The 25,943-nt window shown below is 47.5% G+C and overlaps 1 protein-coding gene across 4 annotated transcripts in view; it reads left to right on the top strand.

Moving 5' to 3' along the window:
- LOC8028500 (eukaryotic translation initiation factor 4B) overlaps positions 1-25,717 on the top strand; it is a 32,698-nt gene extending 6,981 nt beyond the window's left edge. For all 4 annotated transcript variants that reach the window (XM_029968155.4, XM_040213548.3, XM_042288628.1 and 1 more), the window contains exons 8-13: positions 1,975-2,088; positions 3,954-4,206; positions 7,799-7,931; positions 9,992-10,070; positions 12,975-13,111; positions 24,473-25,717. In XM_029968155.4, coding sequence (XP_029824015.2) covers positions 1,975-2,088; positions 3,954-4,206; positions 7,799-7,931; positions 9,992-10,070; positions 12,975-13,111; positions 24,473-24,538 — 782 coding nt within the window. In that variant the 3' untranslated portion in view covers positions 24,539-25,717. The remainder of the gene's footprint in view (positions 1-1,974; positions 2,089-3,953; positions 4,207-7,798; positions 7,932-9,991; positions 10,071-12,974; positions 13,112-24,472) is intronic.
- Positions 25,718-25,943: the final 226 nt, after the last annotated feature.

Here is a 25,943-nt window from a genome sequence, read left to right as displayed (position 1 = left end):
GCGCATGTGACTCGGAAGACGATGTACGAGTTGAGAGGCGGCAAAAACCTGGATCTTTTTCATTTTTTTAAATAAAAACTAGGGTATCTAGGCAAAATCTGTTTCCTGTAGTTCACTGCAGAAGTGTCAGGCATCAACTTCCACAATTATTTAAGCAAAGCCCTGAAATTGTTGCACAGCTCCTTTAGCGGTCCACACGTCACGCGGTTGTGTAAGTCGCACCTGCCCGCGAGAGGCCGTTCTGACGGAAAAGTTGGTGTGTAAGTCGCGCTTTTTTGAACGGCTGTTGCGTCGCCGTAGCCGCAGACCTATGCCACCATGATTCAGGTGGCCTTCGGATCACCAGACGGTCCGACGACGGTCTGAACTTAACGGAAGAAATTCGCCCAGCTTTTCTGTACTCCTGAGGTTACCAGAATTCTAGAGCACACCAAAAACATATCCTTCGAATTAACCGGATCCTGATGAAAAGTTTTGAATAAACGCCATAGTTTTCGAAGCTCATGCTTCGAAAACTAGAATAAAGTAACTTCATTACCGGAAGTTTAGAGTACCATTGAACCTCTGTTCTGCAGTATTGACCATATAACTTGTGTCTCAGTGTATGAGGAGAGCATTCACTTTCGAGTATGCCCATTCATCCCCTCCTGCCTTCCCTTGTCTTTGAAGTGTGTTTCTTCATGAGACAGCCAACTAGAGCTCTAGGGTAGACGCACCAGGCTAATGCCGTCTTTCTATACGGTTTGGAGCGGGCCAGCTTGCATCTTTTCTCTGTTCATTCTTGTCATGCAGATAACATCATTGTAAGGTTGCTCCTCTAGGACCAAGGTGTTTGTGCTGGACGTTCCGCTACGTGCATGGGTGCACATGCCAGTTTGCTTTTTTTTTTTAACCTGTAGCTCTCTAGTTTGGAATAGTGGCTTTGGCGAAAGAAATGAACTATTCTCACAGTCGGTGGCAGGTCAAGACCGAAGTCGAAGCTCCTCCCACCCCTTTCCTCTTTAATAAAACGAACGCTGGAGAGGAGGCGACCTCCGCTCCACCGTTCACTCCGCTGAAGTGGAAAGGGGTGGGAGGAGCTTCCGCTTCGTTCTTGACCTGCCACCGACTATAGGTTGCGTTTCAGTTGCGCGTTTTTTTAGCTTTTCCCCATTGTTTACACACGCCATGAAAGAAAACAGGGACAGAAATGTTCAAATAACTACATTCGTATTGTTTTGATACGACGCTGGAGCTGCAAGCTGCTCTTTTATTTTGTTGATTTCGTTTTTGTTTCATTTCAAACGCTTTTTTCGCGAGCGAGAAGGGACAGTGACAGATGCTTGTACGTGACTGTGACTCGTGCGCAATTGAATGCTGCAGCGCTGCGCTTACGGCCGCGCCAGAGCCGTATATTGGGAGAGACTGGCCAGTGGGTGCGGCGACGAAGACTTTGGAGAGGAGAAAAGTGAAGGAAAGAGAGGAGAGCAAAGAGGAGACGAGCGCCATTTTGACGCACTGTTGAGGCTACGCGTCGTCTGCTACAAGCTTTTTTTTTCTGCCCGAATAAAAGTTTGCGTTCATTTGTGGAGAAACTTAATTTGCTAGCTTTTTTAAACCACCGAGGAATAAGACTATATCATTTGCTTGCCAGAGCCTGTTAAATTAAACGATAGAACCGAAATTTGTATGTCGACCCCATGCATTCCGCCGGGAGAATGAAGGAAAATGGCGGCCCTCCCCGCTCAGATGGGAGCAGCCGGGAGTTTGCGCGCATGCGCTCACGCCTCTCGCTTTGCGCCACGAGCTGATTGGCAGCGAGATCATAAGCTGGCGAAACTCTCCCCATGCATGGCCCTGGCAGACGCTAAAGCACCTGTTTATGCCAGCATTACACTGTCGTGTCTTGCGGACATGCTCACGACCGCCTGGCTGAGAACGATGGGTCTCCAGGTGTTCTGTGCCCAAAGCTGACCAGCCAGGTGTTTTCCTCAGGTTACGGCGGTGGATCGAGTGGCGGCAGTCGGGACTACGGCAGCAGCTATCGTGACGATCGGGACAGTCGGGATCGATACCGATCGGACGACCACCCCTCCGAACGGGACCAAGGTGGGTTGCAGCGGTCCCGGGGCAGTGCTGAGAAATCGCCTGCTGTGGGAGGGGCCTTGGTCGGCGACACTCCGGGCCACTTTGAATCCTCGTGTTTGTGCTCACTTTTTCGCCAAATGTCATTACAGATAGTGTACAATTCGAATGCATCTTCTATCGCAGAAAAGCTCTTCCAGGCTCTCTGAATTTTTCGGCTGAAAGCACGAGTCATTTGAAGTATGAATAATTTTATCTGGAATGAAATGATTACGTATCTTTACTGAAAAGTAATTTGACCGAACTGGAAAACAAAGTACAAACTCTCTTGGAGTCTTTCGTGGCAAAGAAAAAAGAAAACAATCAACTCTAGGTAGTTTGTTGAATAGAATCTGTAATTGGGCAATGCACGCAACAATGTTCGCATTTTTTAGGAGGAGTGGAACCAACTTGTTTATCTGTGTGAAATGGGAACAAATAACCAGATAAAATTAGCGAGCAAGCACCAGTGGAGTCATCCACAATTATTTTCAAAGTGTTCAACGGTAACCTGTTGATTGGCACCACCTGTCCGCAAGCATATTGGGCAGCAGGTATCTACAATAGACCAGTTCCACCCGATTTCATGCTCATGCGTGGCAGTGTCACCGTCTCGCTATGTGGCGAATTTCTAGCAGTCCATGAGATAGTTTTAAGATGAAGGACTTGCAGACGCATTTAAAACATTCTCCCGTAACTATGCTGAAAAAAAGCAGCCAAAATTTGCGCGGACTTTGTCTGTTTGGTGTTTGAGAAATGACGGCATTTGCTTCGTTGTTACACTCTACGCATTTGAACGAGACTTGTGTCTGCTTTTCCATGGAGCATGTAGGGAGCCAGTCATTGCAATTCGTTACACTAGCCTAGCAAATGGTAAAACCTAGAGAAAAAATGTTTTCTTCCACGATAGTGACGCACGCCGAACCTTGGGCGTTCGAAACATCCTCCTCGTGGCCTTTCCCTAGTGCAAGTGGCATTACTCCGCAGAAAATTGTTGTAGGGCTCCTTCCATAAATCTCTGCGATTGGCTCTCTCCAGCGGCCCCAATTGAGCCGCGCTTAGAGTTGCGGTACTCCGCGATTACCTCGCCGGCACCGCCATTCTGGTGCTTGGTGCAGACTAGGTGCGACTGGCAATCGGTACGATAAGAAAATGCGACTTTCCAAGCTGTGGATGTGGTGTCGGGGGGCCTCTGACGGAATTGTTTTGCCCTGTCGCGCACCATTCTAAGATCTCCTGTGAACGGAATGGCGCTTCTCGCGATTTCAATTAAAGCTGCGGATAAATGACAACCACGATTATGAGCTCCGAGATGGCCAAGTGTCGCTACTCCGAAGCAGAGGTTATTTTAGGGGCCCTAAACCTCCCTAAGCCCCGCGGGAAAATAGGTGCGCGAGTTCCGGTTACGAGGAGGATCCGACACTATTCGCGGAACGGTCGGCAGAGCAGTTGTAGCGTAAAGGCCGGTTCACAGCATTGCGTTTTGCTTACGACTGAGAATTCGTTAGACAAGGGGGCACACTGGGATGCTGGCGCCACCTATGAGGTGACCCTGGATTTGATTTTCACTAGAGCAAGGGTGTTGCAGTATTTGCGAGAACAATTTTACACACTATCTACGAGCAATGGCGGTGTATTGCATTGTCTGAGGTTTTTCGAGCCAATAAAGAAAGAATGAGGAAATTTATGAAAGCATCGCGTCTTTCCGATTGATGGCACCACCGCTTCCTCTCGTCGTAAGAGGTTCCCAAGTAGTTTTTGAGGCACTCGGTCGTTAGCAGTCGCAAGTGTGCGAACCGGTCTAAATCGCTTTTTGGCACCCCGACCGAGTCCTTTGAGTGTCCCGGCAGATTCGGGCCCCAGGGAGCGCAAGAAGCTGCAGCTCAAGCCGCGCTCCGTGCCCGTGGAGGCTCCGGCCAAGGAGGCGGCCGCAGCGGCTGCCCCAGCCGCCCCGGCACCTGCCAAGGCGTCGGCGGCCATCTTTGGCGGGGCAAGGCCGGTGGATACGGCAGCGAGGGAGAGGGAGATTGAGGAGCGCCTGGCCAAGCAGCGCGAAGAGGAGGAGCGCAAGCAGATCATGAGCCGCGAGCCGTTCGTCGACAGGTACGTTCACGCGCCGTCCCGGGTTTGCGTCGAGGCTGGGGTTTCGAGGGGCTCGCGACTCGAAGGACGGCCATGTTGCGGTCAGGCTGCTGATGCGTTGAAAAAAAGACGGTCTGCGCACACTCCCTGAGGCGTGTTCCCTCCTCTCTGCCACGTCGGTCGTACAAAAACTGTCTACAGACGCGTCCGAAGCATACGCGTGTATGGAGCAAGCGTGCTTTGAATGTGCTCGGGGCATGTTCGCGGGCAATTACATCGTCGTGTCTACGGCAAACTCTGTGTCTTTTAACGCCACGGCGTCGAGGAGCTCTTGTCGTGGAAGAAATTGGGATTGGTCGACAGGGTCACGACGTCGCAGCCGCGTGACTTTGCGCGGTTATTTCAAACAACTCATAACACTTGCGTTGAACATTACGTTGCGCATCAAACGAAAGGGATTAAAAACATGGCATGTAATTCGAATTAAAGTTCGCCCCATGTCTCAAATGATTTCACTTCATGCAGTAATTCATTTGCCTTAAAGGGCCCTTGAAAGGAAAAAATTTTTTTTAGCAGTCTAATTGGGACAGCGTGTCAAAAAATTAATTTCACGCAAAAAAAAAAAAAAATTTGGATCAATATTGACGGCGCGAGATTTATTCTAAATTCTGCGCGAAGTCTATGACATCAGGCAGTGGTCATACACTCTTCCCACCTCAATGTGAAGGCGAAGCCGATCCACCTCTGCCCGAAATGCCGAGAGAAAAAACAAGTAGAAAAGAGTTGACGATCTACTAAATCGCATCTCGCGCCGTCAATATTGCTCTAAAGATGTTTTTTCGCTTAAAATTAATTTTTTGACACGTGTGTCCCAACCAGAATGTTTAAAAAAAGAACTTTATTTTTTTTAGGGTTTTTTTAAAGAAAATCTTGATTAGTTTTAGGCGGGATTCGAACCCAGAATCCTTCGGTTGCGAGCCAGACACGCTACTGACTAGACCATGTCCGCCGCACTTCCTGCTCAATGGCTGGCGGAGAAGCGAACGAGAAGGCGATGCAGACGAGGTCCGACAACTTCATTGCGTTCCACTCGTAAAGCAAAGCTTAAGCATCCTCCTAGTTTTTGTGCGAATGATAAGCAGAGTGACTGACTTTATGAGTAAAGAAGACAAAAAACGGGAGCTCCGTTAGCTTCAAGGTTGACGACCAGGCACGAGGTTCTGCAAGGCAGAAGATCCTTCTCACCCTGGGGGAGGAGGAAACGGGCAGCGGTGGAGAGGGTAGAAGGGGGAGAGTAAGTAGCGGGGGAAAAGTGGAAAGCGCAAACTGGTCGTCGGTTTTTAAGCAGATTTTCATGGACACGTTACGCTATAGTTACTGGCTGGTGCATGAAGCATTGTCGAAGGTCAGAAGCTCGTGCTGGAGGCAGGCCAACTGAAGCTCCTCCCTGCCCGTCTCACCTTGTCAGTGACTTTAGAGAATTTAAGAAATGTTTAGTTTAATTTCTTTTTTTCCACTTTTGTTTCAAGGTCCTTTTTGTGACTCCTTGAGTGATTCCACCAAAGAACTCTGTTCTAGAGCCCTTGAATAGAATAAAGTAGCATCATCCTAGATAGTAAAGCAGTCTACATTCTTCAGTGAGTGTCATAAATTTTTATTTATTCCGCAGCTTTCCCTAGTTTTGGTGATCTGTTTCCTCTTCTTTAAAAGGAAAGAGTTGATTGTGATTAGCGGTTAAAGCTATCGTGACGAGGCCGGTGGTTTAGTGTAAGTTGGCGGTGAAGACAAAACGCTGACGAGGTGAAGAGGGAAAAGATGGGCGGCTGCAATTTTTCTGCAAAAGCACGAATACACCAGAATAATTAACAACCAATCTACAGATACTCAGTGTAAACCCCTCCCCCCCTATCGAAGTCAAAATATTGATACACATAGACCCTTTCGGTGAAAGCGCCACGAGGATACGCTGTTGCATTTTGTGTCCCCGTGAACTTTCTGGGGGGACACTACCCAAAAAAGTGAATGTTTGAACCACTTGTCTGATTTAAATGACACTTACAGGGCTTGTTTTTATTGATGTTGAGAACATTTGTGGCAAATTTTGGTGACCTGGGTGAAGTACCGTGAAGTACCAAAACAAATTGCAAATGTTTGAAGGTGAAAGTGGGCGTGTCTGCGTAGGAACGCTATCGTTTTGAAATTATAAATTTGTTGTTTTCATGTGTTATATTGCTTTATGACAGTTCAGAGCAGATAGCGGTGCAGCTATATTTCTATATTATACCATCTTTCGTGACAAAAAAGCCACTAAACATAAATACTGTAAGCAGTGATAGAGTGCAGGAGAGCTGGTAATTAACTCCTTAAGTGCCAAATTGTTTTTTCCAAAAGTAACCTAAAAGTGCCAGATTCTTTTTTTATTTTGAATTTTTACTTTAGTATTACACATAAAATTTGAAAAGTTTATTACGCAAAAATCAGCGGTGGCGAAAAAAATATTTGCCAACTAATACGAGTGCTGCCATCTATGATCAGCGCCGCACAACTACTGGGACGAGCCTAGTTCGTCCGTGGAATTGAGGGCAACCGAAAAAACCACTGGACGAGCTCAGCTCGTCCACGGCATTTTTAGCCAGAAACTGGCCGACGACCTCAGCTCGTCCAAGGCACTTAAGGGGTTAATCGACATCTTGTAGACTCTGAGATGGGGAACGGCCCTGTGATAAGGAAGGAAAATCCTAAGATGGGGGGAACGAAAAAAAAACATAATTTGGTTGTGTTTGGTTGTTTTCTTATTGTTCCCCCCCATCTCGGAGTCTACAAGATGTCAATAAATACTGTTCTTGTAGCTTTCCACCCTTAGTCCAAAATTCTAGTTCTTGAGCATGAAAAATGGCAAAAATAAAAAAATATAAGCTCATAGCTATCTTCCCCTTAAAATTTCATCCCAGAAAAACTCAGAAAAATAAATCCATGTTACATAATAACAATACAATAGTTTTCCAAAAGTGAAATTTATGCCAAAACCTGGAATGGAGAAAAATGTATTCAAGGTGCTCCAACCTCTTCTTTAGCATCGGTGTACTGAAAATAATTAATAAAAAATTATTAATGCAGTGTAAACAAGTGAAACTTTCTGTGAATACTCTCTAGATGTTGTTCAATATAAATATGGCAGATTTCAAAATCAGATTTTTATTTCATTTTTTTTTTCTTCTGGGTAATGTCGTCCCTTAACTATTGTGACATAAAGAAGCTCGAAGGTCTGTTGAAATGTAGTGACTAGAGGTTTCTTAGGAGGCAAGTAACTGCTTGTGTTTGTCAACATGAAAGGGTTTACTGTCGAGATCAGTTGTAACGAAATAGCTGCTACAGCGAAGCGATCACAATTTCCCATTCTCTTTTGCACTTCGTTAACCAAGGTCGGCAATAAGAAAATAGCGGATATAGCAAAGTGATTTCCGATTCTCATTGACTTCGTTATAACTGGTCTCGACAGTATACAGGAGCAAAGTGAGTCATGAAAACAGCTTGTTTTCCATCGTGCGCCCTTTGGCATTTGATCTTTTCCTCCTGGGAGGGTAATTCCTCTAACCGGTGACCTCTCTCCCAGCCGGAAGGACGAGCGGGTGAGGCGCTCGAGCGTTGGCTCTGGGTCGGGACGCTCCCGGCGCTCTTCGGAATCCGGCGGCCGAGACTCCTACGACGAGGGGGCCAGGCAGCCCGTCTCGCGGCAGTACAGCAACGTGAGTGGTGCAGAACCACCAAGCGAGAGAGCCCCCTTCTCCGCACTTTTCACGTTCATTCACGCACCGTGTCGCCGTAAGAAGTAACGGTATGGCGTTTGTCGCCATAAACAGTAGCTTTTAAGACTGTCTCGTACCGTGATCGTAGTTAGGTCGAGCATCCCTCGAAAGTTCTCAGGCTCGTGGATCTCGAGGAACCCCGCCTGCCTCGAGTGGCAGGGGAGGAGCCCCTCCTGGTCTGGGCACTGGTGCACTACGTCGGTACGGGAGACCGCCGACCTTGTAGACAATGATGCACATGCTAAGGAGTGTTTGGCTTATAGTTAGGTGTCAACGTGTGGCTCAGCTCTGCTGAAATAGTGCTCAAACTGAAAGAACGCTTTGCTTTGGGGTAGGGATGGTCGAGGAAATTTGAGATCTCGGAGATTCGGGGATGGTGCTCCGGGGAATACCAGGGTGTTTAGGAATACAGTTTGAGAACCTTTTCTTTAAAGCAGAGGCACTCTGCAAGGTTAAAGAGCCTACGCAAAGTACCGTATAATCGCGTGTAAGGGCCGCACCCAAGTAAGAGCCGCACCCCCATATTTAGAACAAAATATTTCAAACCAAAAAAAAAAGTACAGAAATTATTTGCGTATGCTCCGCACCCGCTTGTTTTTGAGGCGCGCCGACCGTAATGCCACGTTTCTATGAATATATATCGCTAGGTGGCGCTAGCCACCTCCCAAGCACGTAGTGGCACGTGTACGCATCCCCAATATTTCCTTTCCACACATCCGTATCACCGAATGGCATAATGGCTGTCGACCTCGATCGTGGTCAGCCGCACTGTCGGGATGCATTTATGTTGCGGCAAGGCATTGAGAAAAGATAATGGATATGTCAGGTTCCGTGGCAAGCGCGAGTAATGGGGATTCAGCGGGCTCGGCTCGCGCGTGCACTCATGTTTCCGAACGCCACTGTACGCTCTGGGGAGGTTTCCTTTTGTTCTTCGATTCATGTCAAAGCGTCGTGATTTGTCGGTCTTTTCGCGCAATCTGAGAGCTATGGGCAAGTACCACTTCACCAGTCATACGGGATTCAAATCGAAAGCTGCCGTGCATGCTATCAAGTACGGCAAAAAAAAAAAGATGCATATTGTGCAGTATGTAAACTAATTAAATCCGACTGACAATCGAGTCCCGATTCCGGAGTGAAGGAGTTTCCGACCAGTGGAGCCGAGCGCGCTCATGTTTGTTAATTTCGGAATGTGGATACAGTATGTGGGTCGCACCCCGAAAATTTGCCCTCAAATGGGGAAAAAATAGTGCGTCCCTTGCACAAGTTTATACGGTACCTTCTGTCGGCAAGCCAGATTGTGCCACATTGGAAACAACAACCCCCCCCTCCACCCCACCACTCGCATGGTGGTCATGTCCACCTCAAAAAAATTCGTGGGAAGAAACTCGTTACCAGCTATCCACAGTTGTTGTTCACCAAAGTGATGCATTCAGAAGCAATAATTAAGGTCATCGTATTCACCATAAACTGTTCGAAATCACGGTTTTGTATCACTGTCAATTACAAGTTTCTGTCGCACACAGAGGCATAAGTTACTATGGAGATTCTGGCCAAGCGACTGGTCAAGATTTTCGCACGAATTTTGTAGGCCATCATTACAAGGCACTATTGGACGGTCGGCTCTTATTTTGTCAGGGTCTTTGGACGTTGAAATGAGAACTGCTTGCCCTTGAAAATGATGGAGGCGGAACCTGGGTCCTAAGAGCCCCGCAACATACAGTGTGCAACTCGTGGCATAGCAGTTCACTGCGCGTCATATCATTCATGTTTGGAAACTGATCATCCCCCCTCCCCCATTTTTATTTTTCATCCGGCCCGCTCTCTGTCTGTTTCGTGACGATCTGGCCTGCTGCAGCAAAAGGGTCGCCGACCCCCACTCTAAAGCAGCAGTTATTCTATTGCAGAGATTGTTCTTTTACCGTGTGCCCCTTTTTCCTCTCAACTCTGCTCCGGTAATGCTGGAGGCGGTGGAAATTAGCAGCGAGTGCTTGCTCTTGCAGGACAGCGACCAGCAATATTCAGCCTCTCAGGGGAGCAGACAGCCACCACATGGACACGAGGGATCTGCCTCCTCGAAAGGTGAGCACCGTGCTGCAGTGCGTTGCAACTCAAGGTGAGCAGTAGACAGAGCCCTTCTTTCTTTCCACATTAGCACAGCAAACGTTGGAGTCCACTTTCCTCCTCTTGGGCATTCTGTCTGCTAATTTGGAAAGAGGGAAGAACTCCATCTCCTGCCGTTCTTGAGTTGCAACGGACTATAGTTGATTGCGTGGAGAAACGAAGAAGCGAAAGATTACCGTATTTACTCAAATGTAACGTGAGTTTTTTTTCCGAATTTCCCTTGCCTAATTTGGGGGTTCGCGTTATAATCGAAACGCCTCAAATTTTGCCTTGGCGGTGTCGCAGCACAGGCTCTTTAAAATGGCTACGACAAATCTCGCGATCTTTCAATCTTCTGCTGGCAACATATACACTCTGGAAACAGCCAATCCAATCCTATTCTTGTTTGCGACTCGTTGCACCCATGTTAGGGTTACGGGTTACCTTCACCACGCTTTCTCTTTCTGTTAGGGTTACCGTACCCATGTGCTCGTGTTTTGTGAGCTGCTGCTACGTGTGTCCACGACTAGTCTCGAGCAAATGGCGACGCGTCGAGCTCAGTACGACGCCCGCTTTAAAAGAAGTGCAATTATGATGACTGAGGAAATCGGAAACTCTGCCACGGCTCGACGGGTACAGTCGCCGACCGATTTATCGGACTTCGCAGGGACCGAAAAAACGTCCGAATAATAGAGCAGTCCGAAAAATCAGCAGATTAAAAAACTTGCCTTTATTACTTCCAAATGGGCTTTAAAAAGCCGTAAACAGTGCCTTGTCTCAGTTACACCTCCGTTTGCGTTCGGCAACTTTCTGTTAGCTTGACAATCGCTGCCTTCTTTTCTAGCGTTATGGTCGAGTACTTTCTGCGCTTTTTAACGACACATCGCGGCGGCAGAACAACAGATCGGGCCATGACGTCCAAGCCAGCGCTGACCAAACAAGTTAAGAAGCGCAAATCCACGAGCTCAAAATGGCGATTGGCGACGCGAAGCAACGGAAAAGCAAAGCAAAATGATAATGATGATGATGATGATGACGTGCAGCTAAATGGAAAAAAAGGGCTAGCATAGTGTCACCTAGCGGTAGGACTCAGGAGTACTCAAGTAGCGCTGCCAAACCAAGCCAATCCATTTGCAGCCAACACAGAATTCAAAATGGCCGCTTCTCGATGATGTTTTCCGCTGATCGCTCGCGCCGATTTTGTCCGATTTTGTCCGAATAATCGAACTTTCGGACTTCAAGCTGTCCGAAACATTGGTCGTAAATAAGCACTATTTCTATGGGGTAAGTCATGGTTCCGCCTTTAGGTCCGAAATATCGAACAAGTCCGAAAAATCGGAGTCCGAAAAATCGGTCGGCGACTAGATGTGACAGAATCGACTACCCGTGGGTGGAGGCTCCAGCGTGAAGCGCTCTTCAAGTGTGAACCCGGCCGAAAAGGCTTCCGCAGACCACGTTGTAGTACTTTTTAAGGTACTTTTTTCCCCTCGCGTAACTCGCGTTACATTCGTCTTCTTTTTTTTTTTTTTTTTTTTTCGCGCTGTGAAAAGTCATTTTTTGCGTTAAAATCGTGGTCGCGTTACATTCGAGTAAATACGGTAATTCCGCGTTTTGAGTTCCTTGGAGATGCTGTTGGACCTGATTACCGTATTTACTCGCATAACGAACAGTTTGTCTCGTGCTGTGGTGGACTGCAAAGAAGCAGAGCTCCGCGGGTATTGCTTCTCTGCAGTGCACCGGTGTTCAGAAAGAAGCACGCTCAACGGGGCCGCGAGAACAAAAAGTGTGAATTACACGAAAACGGCGTTTGAATTGGGTGGTTTATAAATACATTAAAAACATAGTGGGAAAACCCAAGTTTCGAAATTCGTTTGAATTAACCAGAAATATGTTATGCCAGAGTTTAAATTATCGTGAGACTACTGTATGTAAGCCGCATTAAAAACTGTTTTTCTTTTTTTTTTTTTTTTCATTTTTTCATTTTTTATACGGGAAAATAGAAATGGCTCTGAGTATTGATTTTTTTTCTGCCATTATTGCACAGACGAAAAGAAGTTAATTTTTATCCTCGATATCAGAAAACAGTATGAAATCAGAAAGTGTTAAGCCCTGGTTTTAAATAGGCACGACTGCATCGCACCCTCTGGCAGCAGCTATTGTAGCTGAAACGTTCCCATTTCAGCCTGCATAAATGTGCAGCTTTCCCAGGGGTCCAAGACTTTGTCAATGAGCAGGGTGAAGTAAATGATAAAGATTTTCCTTCTTTCTTTTTAACTGCTATTAGCACGGTTAAGGGGGCAGGGAGAACCCTCCTTGCCTGTCTTTATCTTTTCTCTGCACCGATGTGGAGCTGCACTAGTCTCGCTAGCATTGCACAGAAAAGTGATGTGGAACACGGGCTGAAAAGTGATTTCAAATAGAATCGCGAGTGTACGCTGATTCCTGACAGCTTTCAGGCTGCATTCACACTGGCGTTTGAAAGTCACGATGGGAGAGGAAAGGGAGAAACGAGAGACGATGGAAGAGACATGGTTGCGAAGATTTGAATTGCATCTGCGAAGCGGATCCACTTGTTCTCATCATCAATTGCCCATGAACTTGTGTTGCATCTCTGTTGCACCGCTTTGCAGTTGTGGTTGGGTCACCGGTGTGCAGTGAAACATGGCAATGTTGTGAACTTTGGCTTTTATCGGTGTTGGTCTCTAGCGAAGCTGCCTACCAATAATTTTCCGCAAAAACACGTTGCAGAAACTCTCTCGACACCTCGCGAAGCTTCGTCGACAGAGCAACGCATTTGCACACCTGTTCATTTTGCAGCGAGACTGGGCAGACTGAAAGCACGGAGCATCAATATTTGTTTCTTCCCTCGCTCTTCGCGACCAGGTGGCGAGCGTCCAAGCGAGCGTGCACGGTGGGGGGAGCCGGGCGGCGCGAGGGACGGTCACAGCAGTCGCAACGGCGGCGAAAGGCTGCCCTCGAAACCGGACCTCGCTGGTGGCAAGGCCGACGACGGCAAAGTGGTACGCTTGCGGGAGTTGCGCGTCACCCGAACACACTGCACGGTTTGGCCAGTGCCACTCGGAAGACGAGGCCCGCGCAACAACGTCGTTGTGGTTGGATCCCCAACCCGCCCCGAACAGCAAACACATTGAATCTCGGCGAAAGGTGGCGCAAAGCGGCAGACGCGTTTCTCTCGGCGTTTCGAGACACTGCGAGATGGCTGGTGGCGCTGCGGGGATCCACTAATGCCGACATTTGGGGGGGGGGGGGGGGTGCAGGCCTTGTGTTCAGGGTGGTATTGGTTTAGCTGACTTGTCGGTGGATAGTTCTGTGATCTAAGTACACCCTGAAACGTTTCGTATTTTTTTAGAATTTTGGCTTCAGAAAAAGAGCTTGTGTTTGTCCCCCCAAGGGAGAGCCTCAATCACCTTCTCTCTTTAGCCTGCCTAGTAGAACCATCGCGAACTATATTTTTGTTCACCTAAGAGGGCTTGAAGATACGGTGGAACCTCATTAATATGTTTATCGGGTGAAATAATAACTAATACTAATAACTCTCTTTGAAGGTTTAACCGTCGTTTTACGAAAAGACTTTTGGTAGCTGCCATTTTGGGGTCAGTAATGGGCAAAGCGTGCAGTAGAAGCATCCAGCACGCGCTTGTTGTCCGCCTTTGGGCTTTGTCTGTGTGGTGAGTGTGTGCTGCTGGACTGGTAATGTTGTACAGCAAACTGTCACTTTTTGTAAACAGTGGAGGGGTTTATAGATGAGACCAAACACAACTTTCACGGTGCAATTTGTTTCTACGGGCGTTCACTGCTGTGGAGAAAAGTACCGTATTTACGCGAATGTAGGTCGACCCTTTTTTTCAATATTTGAAGATCTGAAGTGGGGGGGGGGGGGGGGTTGACTTATAATCGAACCAAAGCATTTCACCACCGGCAAAAACGAAACAATCGCGATATCATGGACACCCGGCTTGTTACGAGTTCAGCCAGCTGTACCTCTAGCATTGCACTATTCTATGTGCTCATTTTACAAATTAATTATTTTTTTATTTGCGTGACCGATTATTATTGATAGCGATTCGCAAATTAAGCCGAATATACGGCGGTGAACAGCGCACGGCGCGCCCGACTCCTGGGGTGTGGCGGCACTTCTTGTAAGAGCCACTCCGGAGGCCGCTGGCCGCTGGAACAGCCTTATAGCTCATTCACCCCGTGGCTTCACTTCGCAGTTTTTCGCACGATTCACGGTAGCACATCGTTTGATCGAGTGACGAGATCATGCTGGAGCGCTAACTACGTTGTTTTGTATATCACGCGTGATCCGGGAAGTTTAGGTTTTCGGTGCTCGTTTATGGCCATTCTTCACTCAGAAGCAACCAACAACTGTGCTGTTAGACTCAAGTTCGACCCGTCGGAGCGGGTGATGCTGCAGTGGAGTCTGCAGTGGTGCGGGATGTTAAACTGTGACGGCAAACAAAGGGGCTTCCGTAGGCCAAAGTATGGTTCCAGAGTTGGAAGTCAGGCTTGCGACGTACACCGCAAAAGTGTGCAATCGGTCCCTACCCATGATATGTAACGCGATCGCTGAGCAAGCACAGAAGATGCATTTGATCCTGTCATTTGTGAAGTGCAAAATTTTGTTGGACGACGCCGACGATGTGCTTCGAGAACGTAGCAGTGATGACGACGTGCCTGACATCACCAGTACGGACGAGTCGTAGTCAAGTCCCGGACGGAGTGAGAACGACAGTGAGCAGCTTCAGTTGTCCCGCCTGCAGTGTGAACTTCCCAGTATTGATAATGCCCGGGCATCTCATGCACCTTGCGCGTGTTGGAGGCTCGGCTTTCGAAACAGATATTTTGCCGTTCTCCCGTGTCTGCAGTAAAATGCGGATCTAAAGATTTTTTTTTGCTGATGTGCAATGTGGAGGGTTGACTTACAATCGAGTCGACTTACAATCGTGTAAATACGGTACCATATTTATCTTTACGTGTCGCAATCTTTTTCTGTTATTGTAATCACGAGAATCTATTTTTCACACATGGCAGCTGGAATGAGATACAGAGAGCAACAACAAACTCCACATCATCAAGTCCGTTCTGGGCGTTTGGGAGAGCTCTTATACAGTGTAGACCGCATATAACGTATGTTGTGGGAGTTGCGAAAATCCGCACTGTAAGCGGTACCGCGCTATAACCAAAACATCAATTTTCCAGGCCCAAATACATGCCATCAGACATCTTACCATTGTAAAAGAATTTATTTTAAGTTAGATGAAAAATAAAGCTTAGTTTGAGGAAAGTCTTTATTTCACCAGATTATAGTACAGTTCTGTCTCAAGTGTGTCACACATTTTGAAAGAAATGAGCGGCTTTCGTTGGCGCAGCCTTTTAACGGCGTCGCGGGTTGCGGACGGACGTTGCGAGCGTTCAGGATTGCTAACCCTAATCACTTTTCTCCGGAGATGAAAACGCGTGAAAATTCGCATCCTTCATACGGTACGCGCCAGTAATACCTTCAACTTGAGCACACGCATGAAATGCGCCAAATAAGAAATCCGGGCGATGTTCAAGGACACAAATGCTTAGAAAGCACCAGTGTAGTCGAAGAACAAACACAATGGCGCGGGTGTTTCTGCCGTCTTGAGAACGCCGCCACGACATCGCCGCACGAGTAGGTGGATCTTCCCTTCTAGTACGTGCTGGGTTATCATAGCGACACACAACGAAAATTCACAGTCAAGGATAGCGCTTTTACGCGGAACGATGAGCTTCCACCACACCATCTACGACGACGATCACAACCAACGCCATGTTTGCAGATAGAAGAAGCTGGCCTGCGACCGGCATGCAACGCGCGAACACTTCTCCTCGACCTGCGATTGGTCTGTCGTTGCGGTTGTTTTCCAATGCAGCGGAGGGACGCACGCATGTGATCGACACGTGCATGCATCCCTCCGTCGCTATGGCAACTGAAGCCTCTCTCTTCGCTTCTCCCCGCTTCTTCAAGCAACCTCCTTGCGGCTAGCGCCGTCAGCGCCGTTATCTAGTGTCGCACAGGGAAGCGTGCTCGCTGCACTGGTCGGTCGGTGGGCTGTTCCAGAAACCACACTATAACCGGTATTTCCCTTCGCGCGCCTGCATTTTAAGGGGGCACTAGGGTCTTGAAACAATTTTTTTTATTTCTGGTCAGAATGCCACCAAATTTTGCATGCTAGTGTGTTTTCCTATGCAGACTCCAAATATGCACTCAGATTAGAGCTACTGTTTATAGAAAAAAAGTTTTACTAAATAATATGAAACTTATTATGCAATATCTTACGCAACTTTAATCAACTTTCTCAACTCATTCTGCTACTTTAATGACATGAAGTGATAGCCAAAGAGCTGCTGAAGCAGATGACATTCTCGGTTTTTTTCTAAAATGACTTTATCTTATTGAGATATGTCAACAAAATGTTACAAAATTTTGAACCGAAATAATGTAATCTAATTAGCCAATTATAATTTATGCCTGAGGCTTATCAAAAAAAGAAGAATGTCAGCCTGCAGCTAAGCCACATGCGAATAAGAGGGTATAAAAGTTTTGATGATCGGACAAGAAGAACTTGGCAAAAAGTTGCGGAAGCCTTCGGAAGGTTGTAAAAAAAACGAAGCTGAGAAAATCGCGTTTGAAGTTTGACAGTTGATTATATAAACACTATCACTAATACTGCAACAATATCTCCCTCACATGTGCATCTGTTCTTTCTGCTTTCATATCTGTAAGTCATTTTTAGGTACGTCTTTTGAAACTGAAGATATTGCAAGTTACGCAAGACGACTCTCCAGGTTCCATAATCCACTAATTTTTTAAAATTTCTTTTCTTGATAGAGCATTTGAATATTGAAATAAGAGCCTGTAGCAATAGTATGAAAGTAACCTTGATAAGCTTGGAGACAACGGGAGGTGACATGTGCTCACTGAGGATATAATTCCAATAAACAAAAATGATTGGCCCTAAGAAGAGCCGTTTTTTGCTCAACACCGCGCGTTGTCTAGGTTCAAAGCTGTCCCGGGCTGTAGTCGTCGGACTTCTCCAACCTGTGCCGTTTGGAGAGCTTCTTCCTTGTGGCTTGGCTGTCCGAGAACACCTTGTTTGACTTCAGGAGCCGTTGTCGGTCCTTCTCCACGCTTCGTCGAGTGAGGCAGTTGCCACAAGCGTAGCCCAGCCCAGAAGCTACACTCTCATTGGTCTTTCTCCTGCCTTGGTTGAAGACTGCTACAGCTTTGGCAACAGCTCTGGTCACGCTGAGCAGTGATGCGTGGCTGTTCTTGGACGTCTGCGCCCAGATGACAGAGTGTAGACACTCACTCGCATTCTGAGTTTTCCCGTCGGAACACCGTTCCAGCAAGTTCTCGTCACTCAGCCGAGCAAACACTGGTTCTAGTGCTGCCCGAACCGCATCAGGCAGCGGAGCCTTGTGTGCTGGTGGCACTTCATTGTTTGCTTGGGCACGATTGTACTTGCACCAGGAACTTGCTCCACTGGGGCAGAGGCTGTGGTCAGGGGCACCATCCGTCGAGCACATGTGCCGGAGGGTCGCTTGCACAGCCTTCTTCATCTCAGGCACATCGTGGCTGTGGCTTTGGAGGGCATACCCATAGTATTGTGTTATCTTCTTGATTTTGTCTTGGGTGAGCTTGCCTCTTCCACCAAGTGCCTCACCCTGTGCTTTTCTCTTTTCAACCACGTTGCGCAGAGCAGCACCCATTCGTTTGTGGACGTGGTTGAGGCAGTCCTTCTTGTCTATGGGCACAAAACCATACACCTTCTCTTCAGTGAGTGCATGAAAGGTGCGGCTGTCTCCGTCGGAGAGCACGGTCGTGTAGCGCAGCCCATGTCTTGAAAGCGAGCGCCTGAACATCACAAGTGCTGCCTCCACCTCCATGCGTCCGGCACTGCAGTCAATGTTCTTTTGGCACTCGTGCTCTGCAAGCCAGTCGGCGTAGCCCTCCTCAGAAGCCTTGGGTCCGATGGAACAGCCGAGGCAAAAGTTAGAAAGGACGACGTGGTCGATCACCAGGCCCGTGTACATTTCAATAATGCACCCCACTCCAATGTGGGAAGATCGCCCCCGGGTCATCCATGTGCCGTCGAAGATGACGTCAATGTTGTTGACAGGTTGCAGATGGTCGCTGTAGAGCTCCTTGACGACCTCAACACTTGCAGCTTCAGATGCTGCTGCAATGGACTCGCACACACGAACCACCTTGCGCAGGTGCCCCTGGAACGTCTTGTGGTGGAGGCCCCTGTGCGACAGGTTCATACAGGCACAGAAATCCGAAAGTGCAGTCACACCTTTCCCAATGGATTGGATGCCCTTCAGGGCCCTCAGGTTTACTTCAAAAGGCGTGATGTTTGCTGCTCCTTCGACCCTCGGCGACGAAAAACGGGCCTCGCGGAGGTCGCACCCGGTGCACGAGAGTTCTAGCTTCACAGCCAGCCCATACTGCCTAGCTGACTTCGTCAACTTCACGGGCATGCCGCACTCCCCGCACGTGGTCTTAGCGAACAGACCTTCCAAAACTGCCATGTCGATCACGACAAAGTCGGTGCCCGCACCTCCGTCGACATCCGCGAAGTTCACGTCTAGAAGATCGAACTTCCGTTGAGTTGCCGACTTGTTCTCGATGTCACGCTTGACATCGCTGGCGCATTCCGAACGCTGCGCATTCTCCTCGGGCGTGTAGAACCTCGTGTCGATTCGATGGGATGTACTCGCCGCGGGGCTGGGTTGAGCACAAACTTGATCAGGCGATCGGGCAGCTGATGCGGAGGGTGATCGCGGACGATCTACTTGGATGGCCGAACATGCCGCCGCATCTTGGGATAACTTGGGCGTTCTCTTCGGTGGACGGCGTCGCTGCTTTCCGAACGCACGACGCGTACTAGACTTCAATCGCTTATCCCTGGCCATCACTTCTTTCGTAAATGCAACGAAAGGTGAGGTAAACAACCAAGAAAATCAGCAATAGCGAGAAGCGAAACGAAGAGAACTTGCTTGTCGTCGAAGCGAACAAAGCAAACGAAACGAGAAGCAGACGACGCTGACGCCGTGGAGGGGATCGCGCGAGAGCGAGGAGGAAGGAGAAATCGGAGAGGAGGCGCGCGCTTTCACCAATAGCGTAAGCGCGCTACGTCACGTGAGCTGCGTAGCCAATCGGCTGCCGACTTTTGTGACTCAGTAAACACACGACAGGTCCGGTTCAAGAAGGTCTTTCTCTTCGAAAAAGGCGCGAAAACATGGCCGGGAAGACAAGCTACAAAATGAAACCAAGAAGGCCGCTATCGGAGCGGCAGCGGCTGAGCACCATGCGCCCGACGTTGAGCCACATTTCGCGCCTCCGCGCTCATTTGGAACTCGCTAGCCACTGGTAATTACGTTTTTTTTCGTACTTCTAGGTTGAATTAGACCACGAGAATTAGCTGAGACAAGGTCAGATATACAAGGAGTCCTGAAGTACTGTTTTTGAAAAACCGAAATTTTTGCGATTTTTTTCGATTTCAAGACCTGCGTCCACCCTTAAGCGGTATGTAATTACATGGAGTTCTATGGGAGGCGAACCGGTGGTTTAAAAAAACCGCGTTATATCCGGTCTTGCACTATAAGCGCTTGCGTTGTAAGTGGTCAATACTGTAACAGGGAACGTCGTGTGGAGGTTCTTCTGTGCCGTCTAAGAATTGGTGACTCCCGTGTGACACACCAGTATCTGCTTCGTGGTGAAGATGTCGCACTATGTGACCCTGTGGAGAGCCTTTGACCATTTTATGGCATTGTTCGTCTCGTTATGCACTACGTCAAGCATGTTTCCCGGATTTTTTTAGAGATCACCTTCCATTTCATCCCTCGTTTTTGCCTGGCGATAAACTTTTAGTACCGCTCAGCCGAGTTTTAGTCTTTTTGAGATAAACTGGATATTTATATGATTTATAACTTTGTTGCCTAGGAGTAGTTCTCGTTGTAGTATCCCTTAATTACACTTAGTTTGGCGCACTATAGCGCTCGTTGCTGCTGCGCCAATTAACTCTGAATCATCGTCGTCATATCGTAATCAAGAAAGGTTGACCTATGAAATGGATAAAAAGAATTCGAGCCCGTCGTGTTGACACAGAATTTCTGCCGCTTCCGTCACTATTCCTAGCGTGCCGGTGCGAGGCGGTGGAGCTCGATGCATATCCCAATAAAAGAAATTGCGAAGCTGAACTCATACAATTACAAATTTCAATTTCTATGGTATACTAAACTATCAGGACTAAGGAAACGGAAGCCCAACTTAAGCGCGGCAAGACAAATGGGCCATTGCAAAAGCCCAAATCTCTCTCAAGCCTAGCCCAAAGTCTGTGCCCACTCGGGCAAGAAAGACAAGAAGCACAGCTCAGAGAGGCAAAGAGGTGAACACGATGGGTAGTGGTGCAAAAGGGGGAGGGTTGCTGTGGCACTGTGCGTCGTGTCTGCCACGTGTGATATGTTTTTGCACACAAGAGCTGGTAAACCAAAGAGAATGAATAGTAAATCGAGGATATATCCCTAGAGAGTTGAACGGGACCGTAGTTGGTGAACAATACAGTTGGAAAAATGTATAAATCTATGGAGTGTATCAAGAAGGTTCTACTGTAATGCAGAACTAAAAAATGAAACACCTCTGAATTGGTGTTTAAAGGGACACTGACAGGGTATTTATGCTCGCTGAGGATTTTAGTTGTAGGCAACATATGAGAGCCCAACTACCCAGAACAGAATTTGCGGCTCGAAATACGTTTTGTTTCCGCCCGGAAGCCGCCGATCAAGAACTGGCCGGTTTGAGTCGTGCTCACTCTCTGTTTCGTGATCACGGGCTGTTTTCTAAGGTTTCGACGCGACCACCAAATTTAATCAAAGTCGTGGGTCATTGAAAGCACACAGTCAATACTAAAAATAGGGAAAAAAAAAAAAAAAATATGAAACCCATTTTTTCTGGCTTTCAAAAACCTGCAAATACGTTGATTAAAAAAAAAAAAAAAAAAGGTTGCTTAGACAATTGGAAGCATTCTGTGCGTTCACTGTAGAATTCTCAACATGGCGTCGTTTCGCGCTTCATGGGACTCGCGGATGGCAGCGGACGACGGGCATGGGACCTTTACTTCATAACTGTCTTTCACGGTACCGGCGAATTTTGTCTTCCTTCGGAAGAGAAATTTTGGATCGATCAAAAGAATTGATATTTATCCCGTACGACGCGCCCGACCAGCATGCCGATTGCACGAAGACGTCGCCAAGCCGTTGTCCCTTCTTGTGGCTGAAAACATCGCTCGCTCAAACGTCAAGCTCGAAGTGCGTACTTCGAGTTGAATACGCACGCGTACGGTTCCTTTACTAGGTGCGAATGTGGTTAATGCGTGGTGCTGCCCGACTTTAAGCCAAGAGTGCATGTACTGGAGGGAAATCAACAGCAAAGTTTCCGACATACAGTCGACCGGCCGCGTTACTACGAACGTAAGCGTTCCTTCAGTAGCTCAGTGGAAAGACGTCCGCTTCACACGCAGCAGGCACGAATTCTATCCCTAGTGGGGAGTACCATTTTTTTTTTCAAACATTTTGCAATGTTTACATTTTTTTTTTACAATTATCGCTGAAAAAAAAAAATTGTTGTGGACGATACGTCGCTGAACTAAATGGTATGGTATTCGATTTTCGACACCTCTGCCGCCCAATGCCACTTTCAGATGCAGGACATGTGAGGTAGCTCTTCACGCAACATCCTGGGAGTATTCTTTTCGGAGCTGATCATGGGAATTCACCACGGGCACTCACTACTAATTGCCAACACTTAAATCTACAAAACAACTTATCTTCAGGTACAGAACAGCGAGCGGAACAAACATAACTGCAAAGGAATTGCACGGCGAACGGATCCCACCACTCACATCGTCTGCTGCGAGCGGGGGAAAAAAAAAATAATTGCACAGTCGGATGTAGCCACGTGACTTCTGCCACTCGCTCTATCCTCTCTACTTCTCCATGCGGTGCGGAAGTTTCGATTTCGGTTTCAAGCAGTTGCGTTTTTTGGCTTTATTAAAAAAATATGTGATTCTGCAGCAGAATATTAATTGAGTAGTTTTCCGAGACCATAATGAATCGCCTGGCAAAAAATTAAAAAAACATTTTGGGGGGTGTCGGTGTCTTTTTAATGGGATACTACAACGAAATTTCGGCGCTCATTTTTTGGTCTATATGTGTTCAAAGGAGCAGCATCACATTGAACATACCAATATCTTGTTAAAAAAGTCACGAAAAGGAATTTTAAAACGAATTAAACAATTAGCAAAGAGCACCTGGTGGATGTCGCTAACTCCTCGCTTGTAATGCCGTCTGGCAACCTTGACAACTAGTGACGGAGGTTGTCTCGCCTCCGGCCACGACGAGAGAAGAGGGGCAGGAGGAACTCCCCTATTCCCGAGAATGCCTTTTTTGTGTCGCAGAAGTCGCTATTGTCCCTCTACAAGATTACAGAAGATTAACCTGTCACTCAAAATTCGTACAAAAGCAGCCGCTTCGGTGGCTGGAACGACTAGCCCATCCTCTCGACGTCAGCCTCGCCGTAGCTTCACTCGTCCTGAGACGACCTACGTCACGATTGCGTTGGATGTCATGTGGTCTCCGCTGGGCCTTCTCCGAGCGCTTGCCAGAGTGGGCCGTTTATAACGAAAAATACAGCCACCAGGCTCAAAATACAAACGTGCGATTGTCATTTACGGATATTGTGGATCATATTCAACCTATTTTTGAACACAAAGGGAATATTTCAAATTTCGTTAAAGTATCCCTTTAAAGGGGCCGTGCAGCAGTATTGGTTAGGAATGTTTCTCCTTTTACACAAACTCGCTGGCACTACTGAGATCCAAGCATACTCGCAGGCAAGGCCGCTGACCAAGAAGCTTTTTTGTCGCCGTGCAATTTCAAGAAGAAAAGCGGACGTTTTCTTTCGGTCTTTCCTTCGCAAAGCAATGGGAAAGTTGCGGGGATTGCATTGTTGACAACGTCAAGAATATTACCCCGGGATTTCATCGTCAAGCTTTGTGGTCCCCACGGTGACAGTGTTAATGCGAAAGCATTAACTGTCCCATGGAGCAAAGCCAGCGTTATCGTCTGTAGCAGCGATAAATGGCACCTAATTCCCCATGGCTGAGCGAAATGGCACCTAAATTCCTATTGGCTGCGTTGCGTCATATTGCTCCTTAGCAGCGGCATCATCGTTGCTATGGAGCCAGCCGAACTGCTGGCAGTGCAGCGGGTGGGGGGGGACGCTGGTATGCGCTGGCCTGACGTTAGGTCTATCGTTACGCTTTGAGGTCTAACGTCATCAACCGGCACGCGCAAGTGTTAGATGTGAGGGGGGAACACAGGTATACGCTGGCGTGACATTAGGCCTAACGTTACACTTTGAGGTCTAACGTCATCAACCGGTGCTCGCAGCTAGGGTGATGATGATGAAAAGATGCATGATTCCAGCACGCCGCGCCGAGCTTCGCACTCCCGCCATTGCCTCACCCAATGGCAGAGCAGTCACCAGCGAGGAGCACTCAGTGGCGTTCAATTGGACATCAATGCTTTTGCCTTCACAACTCATAAGAAGTGCTTAGGTGCCTTTGGAATTTCTTTAAACGAGGCTCATGCGGTAGGCACGAGCACTGCGTGAGCCTTTGGACTCGTGAAAATCAGTGGCTCAGCATGCATTCGGGTAGTGGCTCCTGCCCAATCGCTGCGATGACAGGAATTGCCAAATCTGAGCAATGTGTGTAACTCGGCTCGTGCCTGCAACACATGGTTATGATAAACATTAGCGGCATACCATCAACTCAAGATATCTGGGGAGCTAAACTCGTCAAACACAAAGTTGGGGCCGAAGTTCGTGGAGCGCACCGATTGGACTATCCCGACGATGACTTGGCGCTTTTTTCGCCGGCGTCCAATCGGCGCGCAACGCGAACTTTGGGCTTCAACTTTGTGTTCGACGACTTTAGGGCCTTTGGCCGCTTCTGGCTGTGAATTGAGAGGGTAGGCACGAGCACTGCTCAATTTTTCTCCAATTTTTTCTGCTACAACTTAATGCATGTTTTATGGGTTATTGATGTCAAGGAATCGCTCTAAGCTGTATTTACCGAAAGTACAAAAGCTGTTGCATTGCCCCTTCAGCTTAAAAACCAAAACTCGGACAAAAAAAAAATCTTAGTTTTGATTTACCTATGCACTTCCGAAGCCAAGTAGACTAAATTTCCTGCGTAGTGGTGTTTATTGGTTAATGTTGGATTTAGGTAACCCAACTAAGAAAAGTGAATTTTCTTTTGCTTCAGGTGTACACAAGCAAGAACATATACTCCCACCTGCAAGATGAAGAGGGGCATGATGTTTCTGACTGAGTCGGTGCCTGTGCACACCAGGTCTTGGCGTCACCCCCAAGTGACATTTGGCTAGAATGTGCTGTCTTCTCTCGCCTCCCAGTCTGTCTTTGCTTTCATTTCCTCTCTTTCTTTCCTAGAGGACTTTCAGTTGGCTGACTCTGGCCTCCTTGTTTCTATCTCGAGCTCTTGCTTTCTTCTAGCAGCTTTCTTTTCCTTTCACTGCCTTGGGGCTGCAGGATTCAGAAGACTGCTTTGTGGAAGTTTGTGGACCCCCAATAAATTTTGATATGATGTTTATCCGAAGGAGTGGTTTCCCCGATGTGCACCTCGAGGATCGATCAATAAAGGTCTAAGATAAAGTACCTTTTTTTTTTTTTTCCCCTTAATTTATTTGGCTGCTTCACAGTGCTTGTCAGGCTACAGTCTAGCACAGTCCTCAGTATATGAGCATATTTTGTATTTTTGGATGACCCCTTGTGTTTATGGAGCTGTACATAACTTGATGTTACTGTCTCTTTGCTTTCCTTCGTTACAGCCTGAAATCGATACTTTCCTGCAATTTGCATTTGTTTAATTGAAATTGTGCATCTAGCTTTGTTTGTTGTGACCAGTTCTGTGCAACACTTTGTAGGCCCATTGATCTGTGTTTTGAGGAGGAGGTGAATACAGTATCAAACTTGAGGATTCTGTGCTAATGTAACATTTTTATGCAGTGCTCAAGTAAAGTGTCCTCTCATGTTTCTACTAATGTTTGGCATGCTTGTGTTGTGCATGCGTATTGCACACATTTTTTGGAACATGTACATACCTTAGTAGTGGTTGAGCTACGTATCTGCAACCTGCCTCGGAGTGGAAATTATGTATGACAGGTTTTTTTTCTTTGCCAGGCAGAGGGACATCTTTTCAAGAGTCATTGCAGTTTGTCCATAACTGGAGTTATGCAGGTTACTCAAAAGCGTGGATCGCTTACAGCTTGGAGGTTCTGAACCGCTAAAGTTTTGTAGTTCATGTGGTAGCTAGATAGTGCAGTGTAAATACTTTTATGAACGAGATCGCACCACCTTGAAACTGTCCTGCTTTATTTCCCAGATGTGTATGCATGCCCTACATATTTCTCCGTTTCCTCACCCAACTACCTGCTTTTCCTTTTCCTCATCCACTGGGTCGAGAGTGAATAAAGTAATTGCTAAGCTTAAACCTGTACTTTTTCAACATTTAGTATGTGTTATATAAATACATATAAATACTCACAACCAGTGGCGTCACAACGGGAAGGGGGGGGGGGGAGAGTTGCGGCGGGCGACGAGTTGGGGGGGGGAATGGAGGTGGACGATGAGCGGGGAGTGTTGCCGCGGGCCACCGCCCTGTGTGCCACCGCCCTGGGTGCCGCTGACCCTAGTGACGCCACTGCTCACAACACATT

Source organism: Ixodes scapularis, unplaced genomic scaffold (assembly GCF_016920785.2).
Source record: "Ixodes scapularis isolate PalLabHiFi unplaced genomic scaffold, ASM1692078v2 PGA_scaffold0__279_contigs__length_252992795, whole genome shotgun sequence".
Taxonomy (NCBI): domain Eukaryota; kingdom Metazoa; phylum Arthropoda; class Arachnida; order Ixodida; family Ixodidae; genus Ixodes; species Ixodes scapularis.
This window is presented reverse-complemented; position numbering and strand designations above follow the sequence as displayed.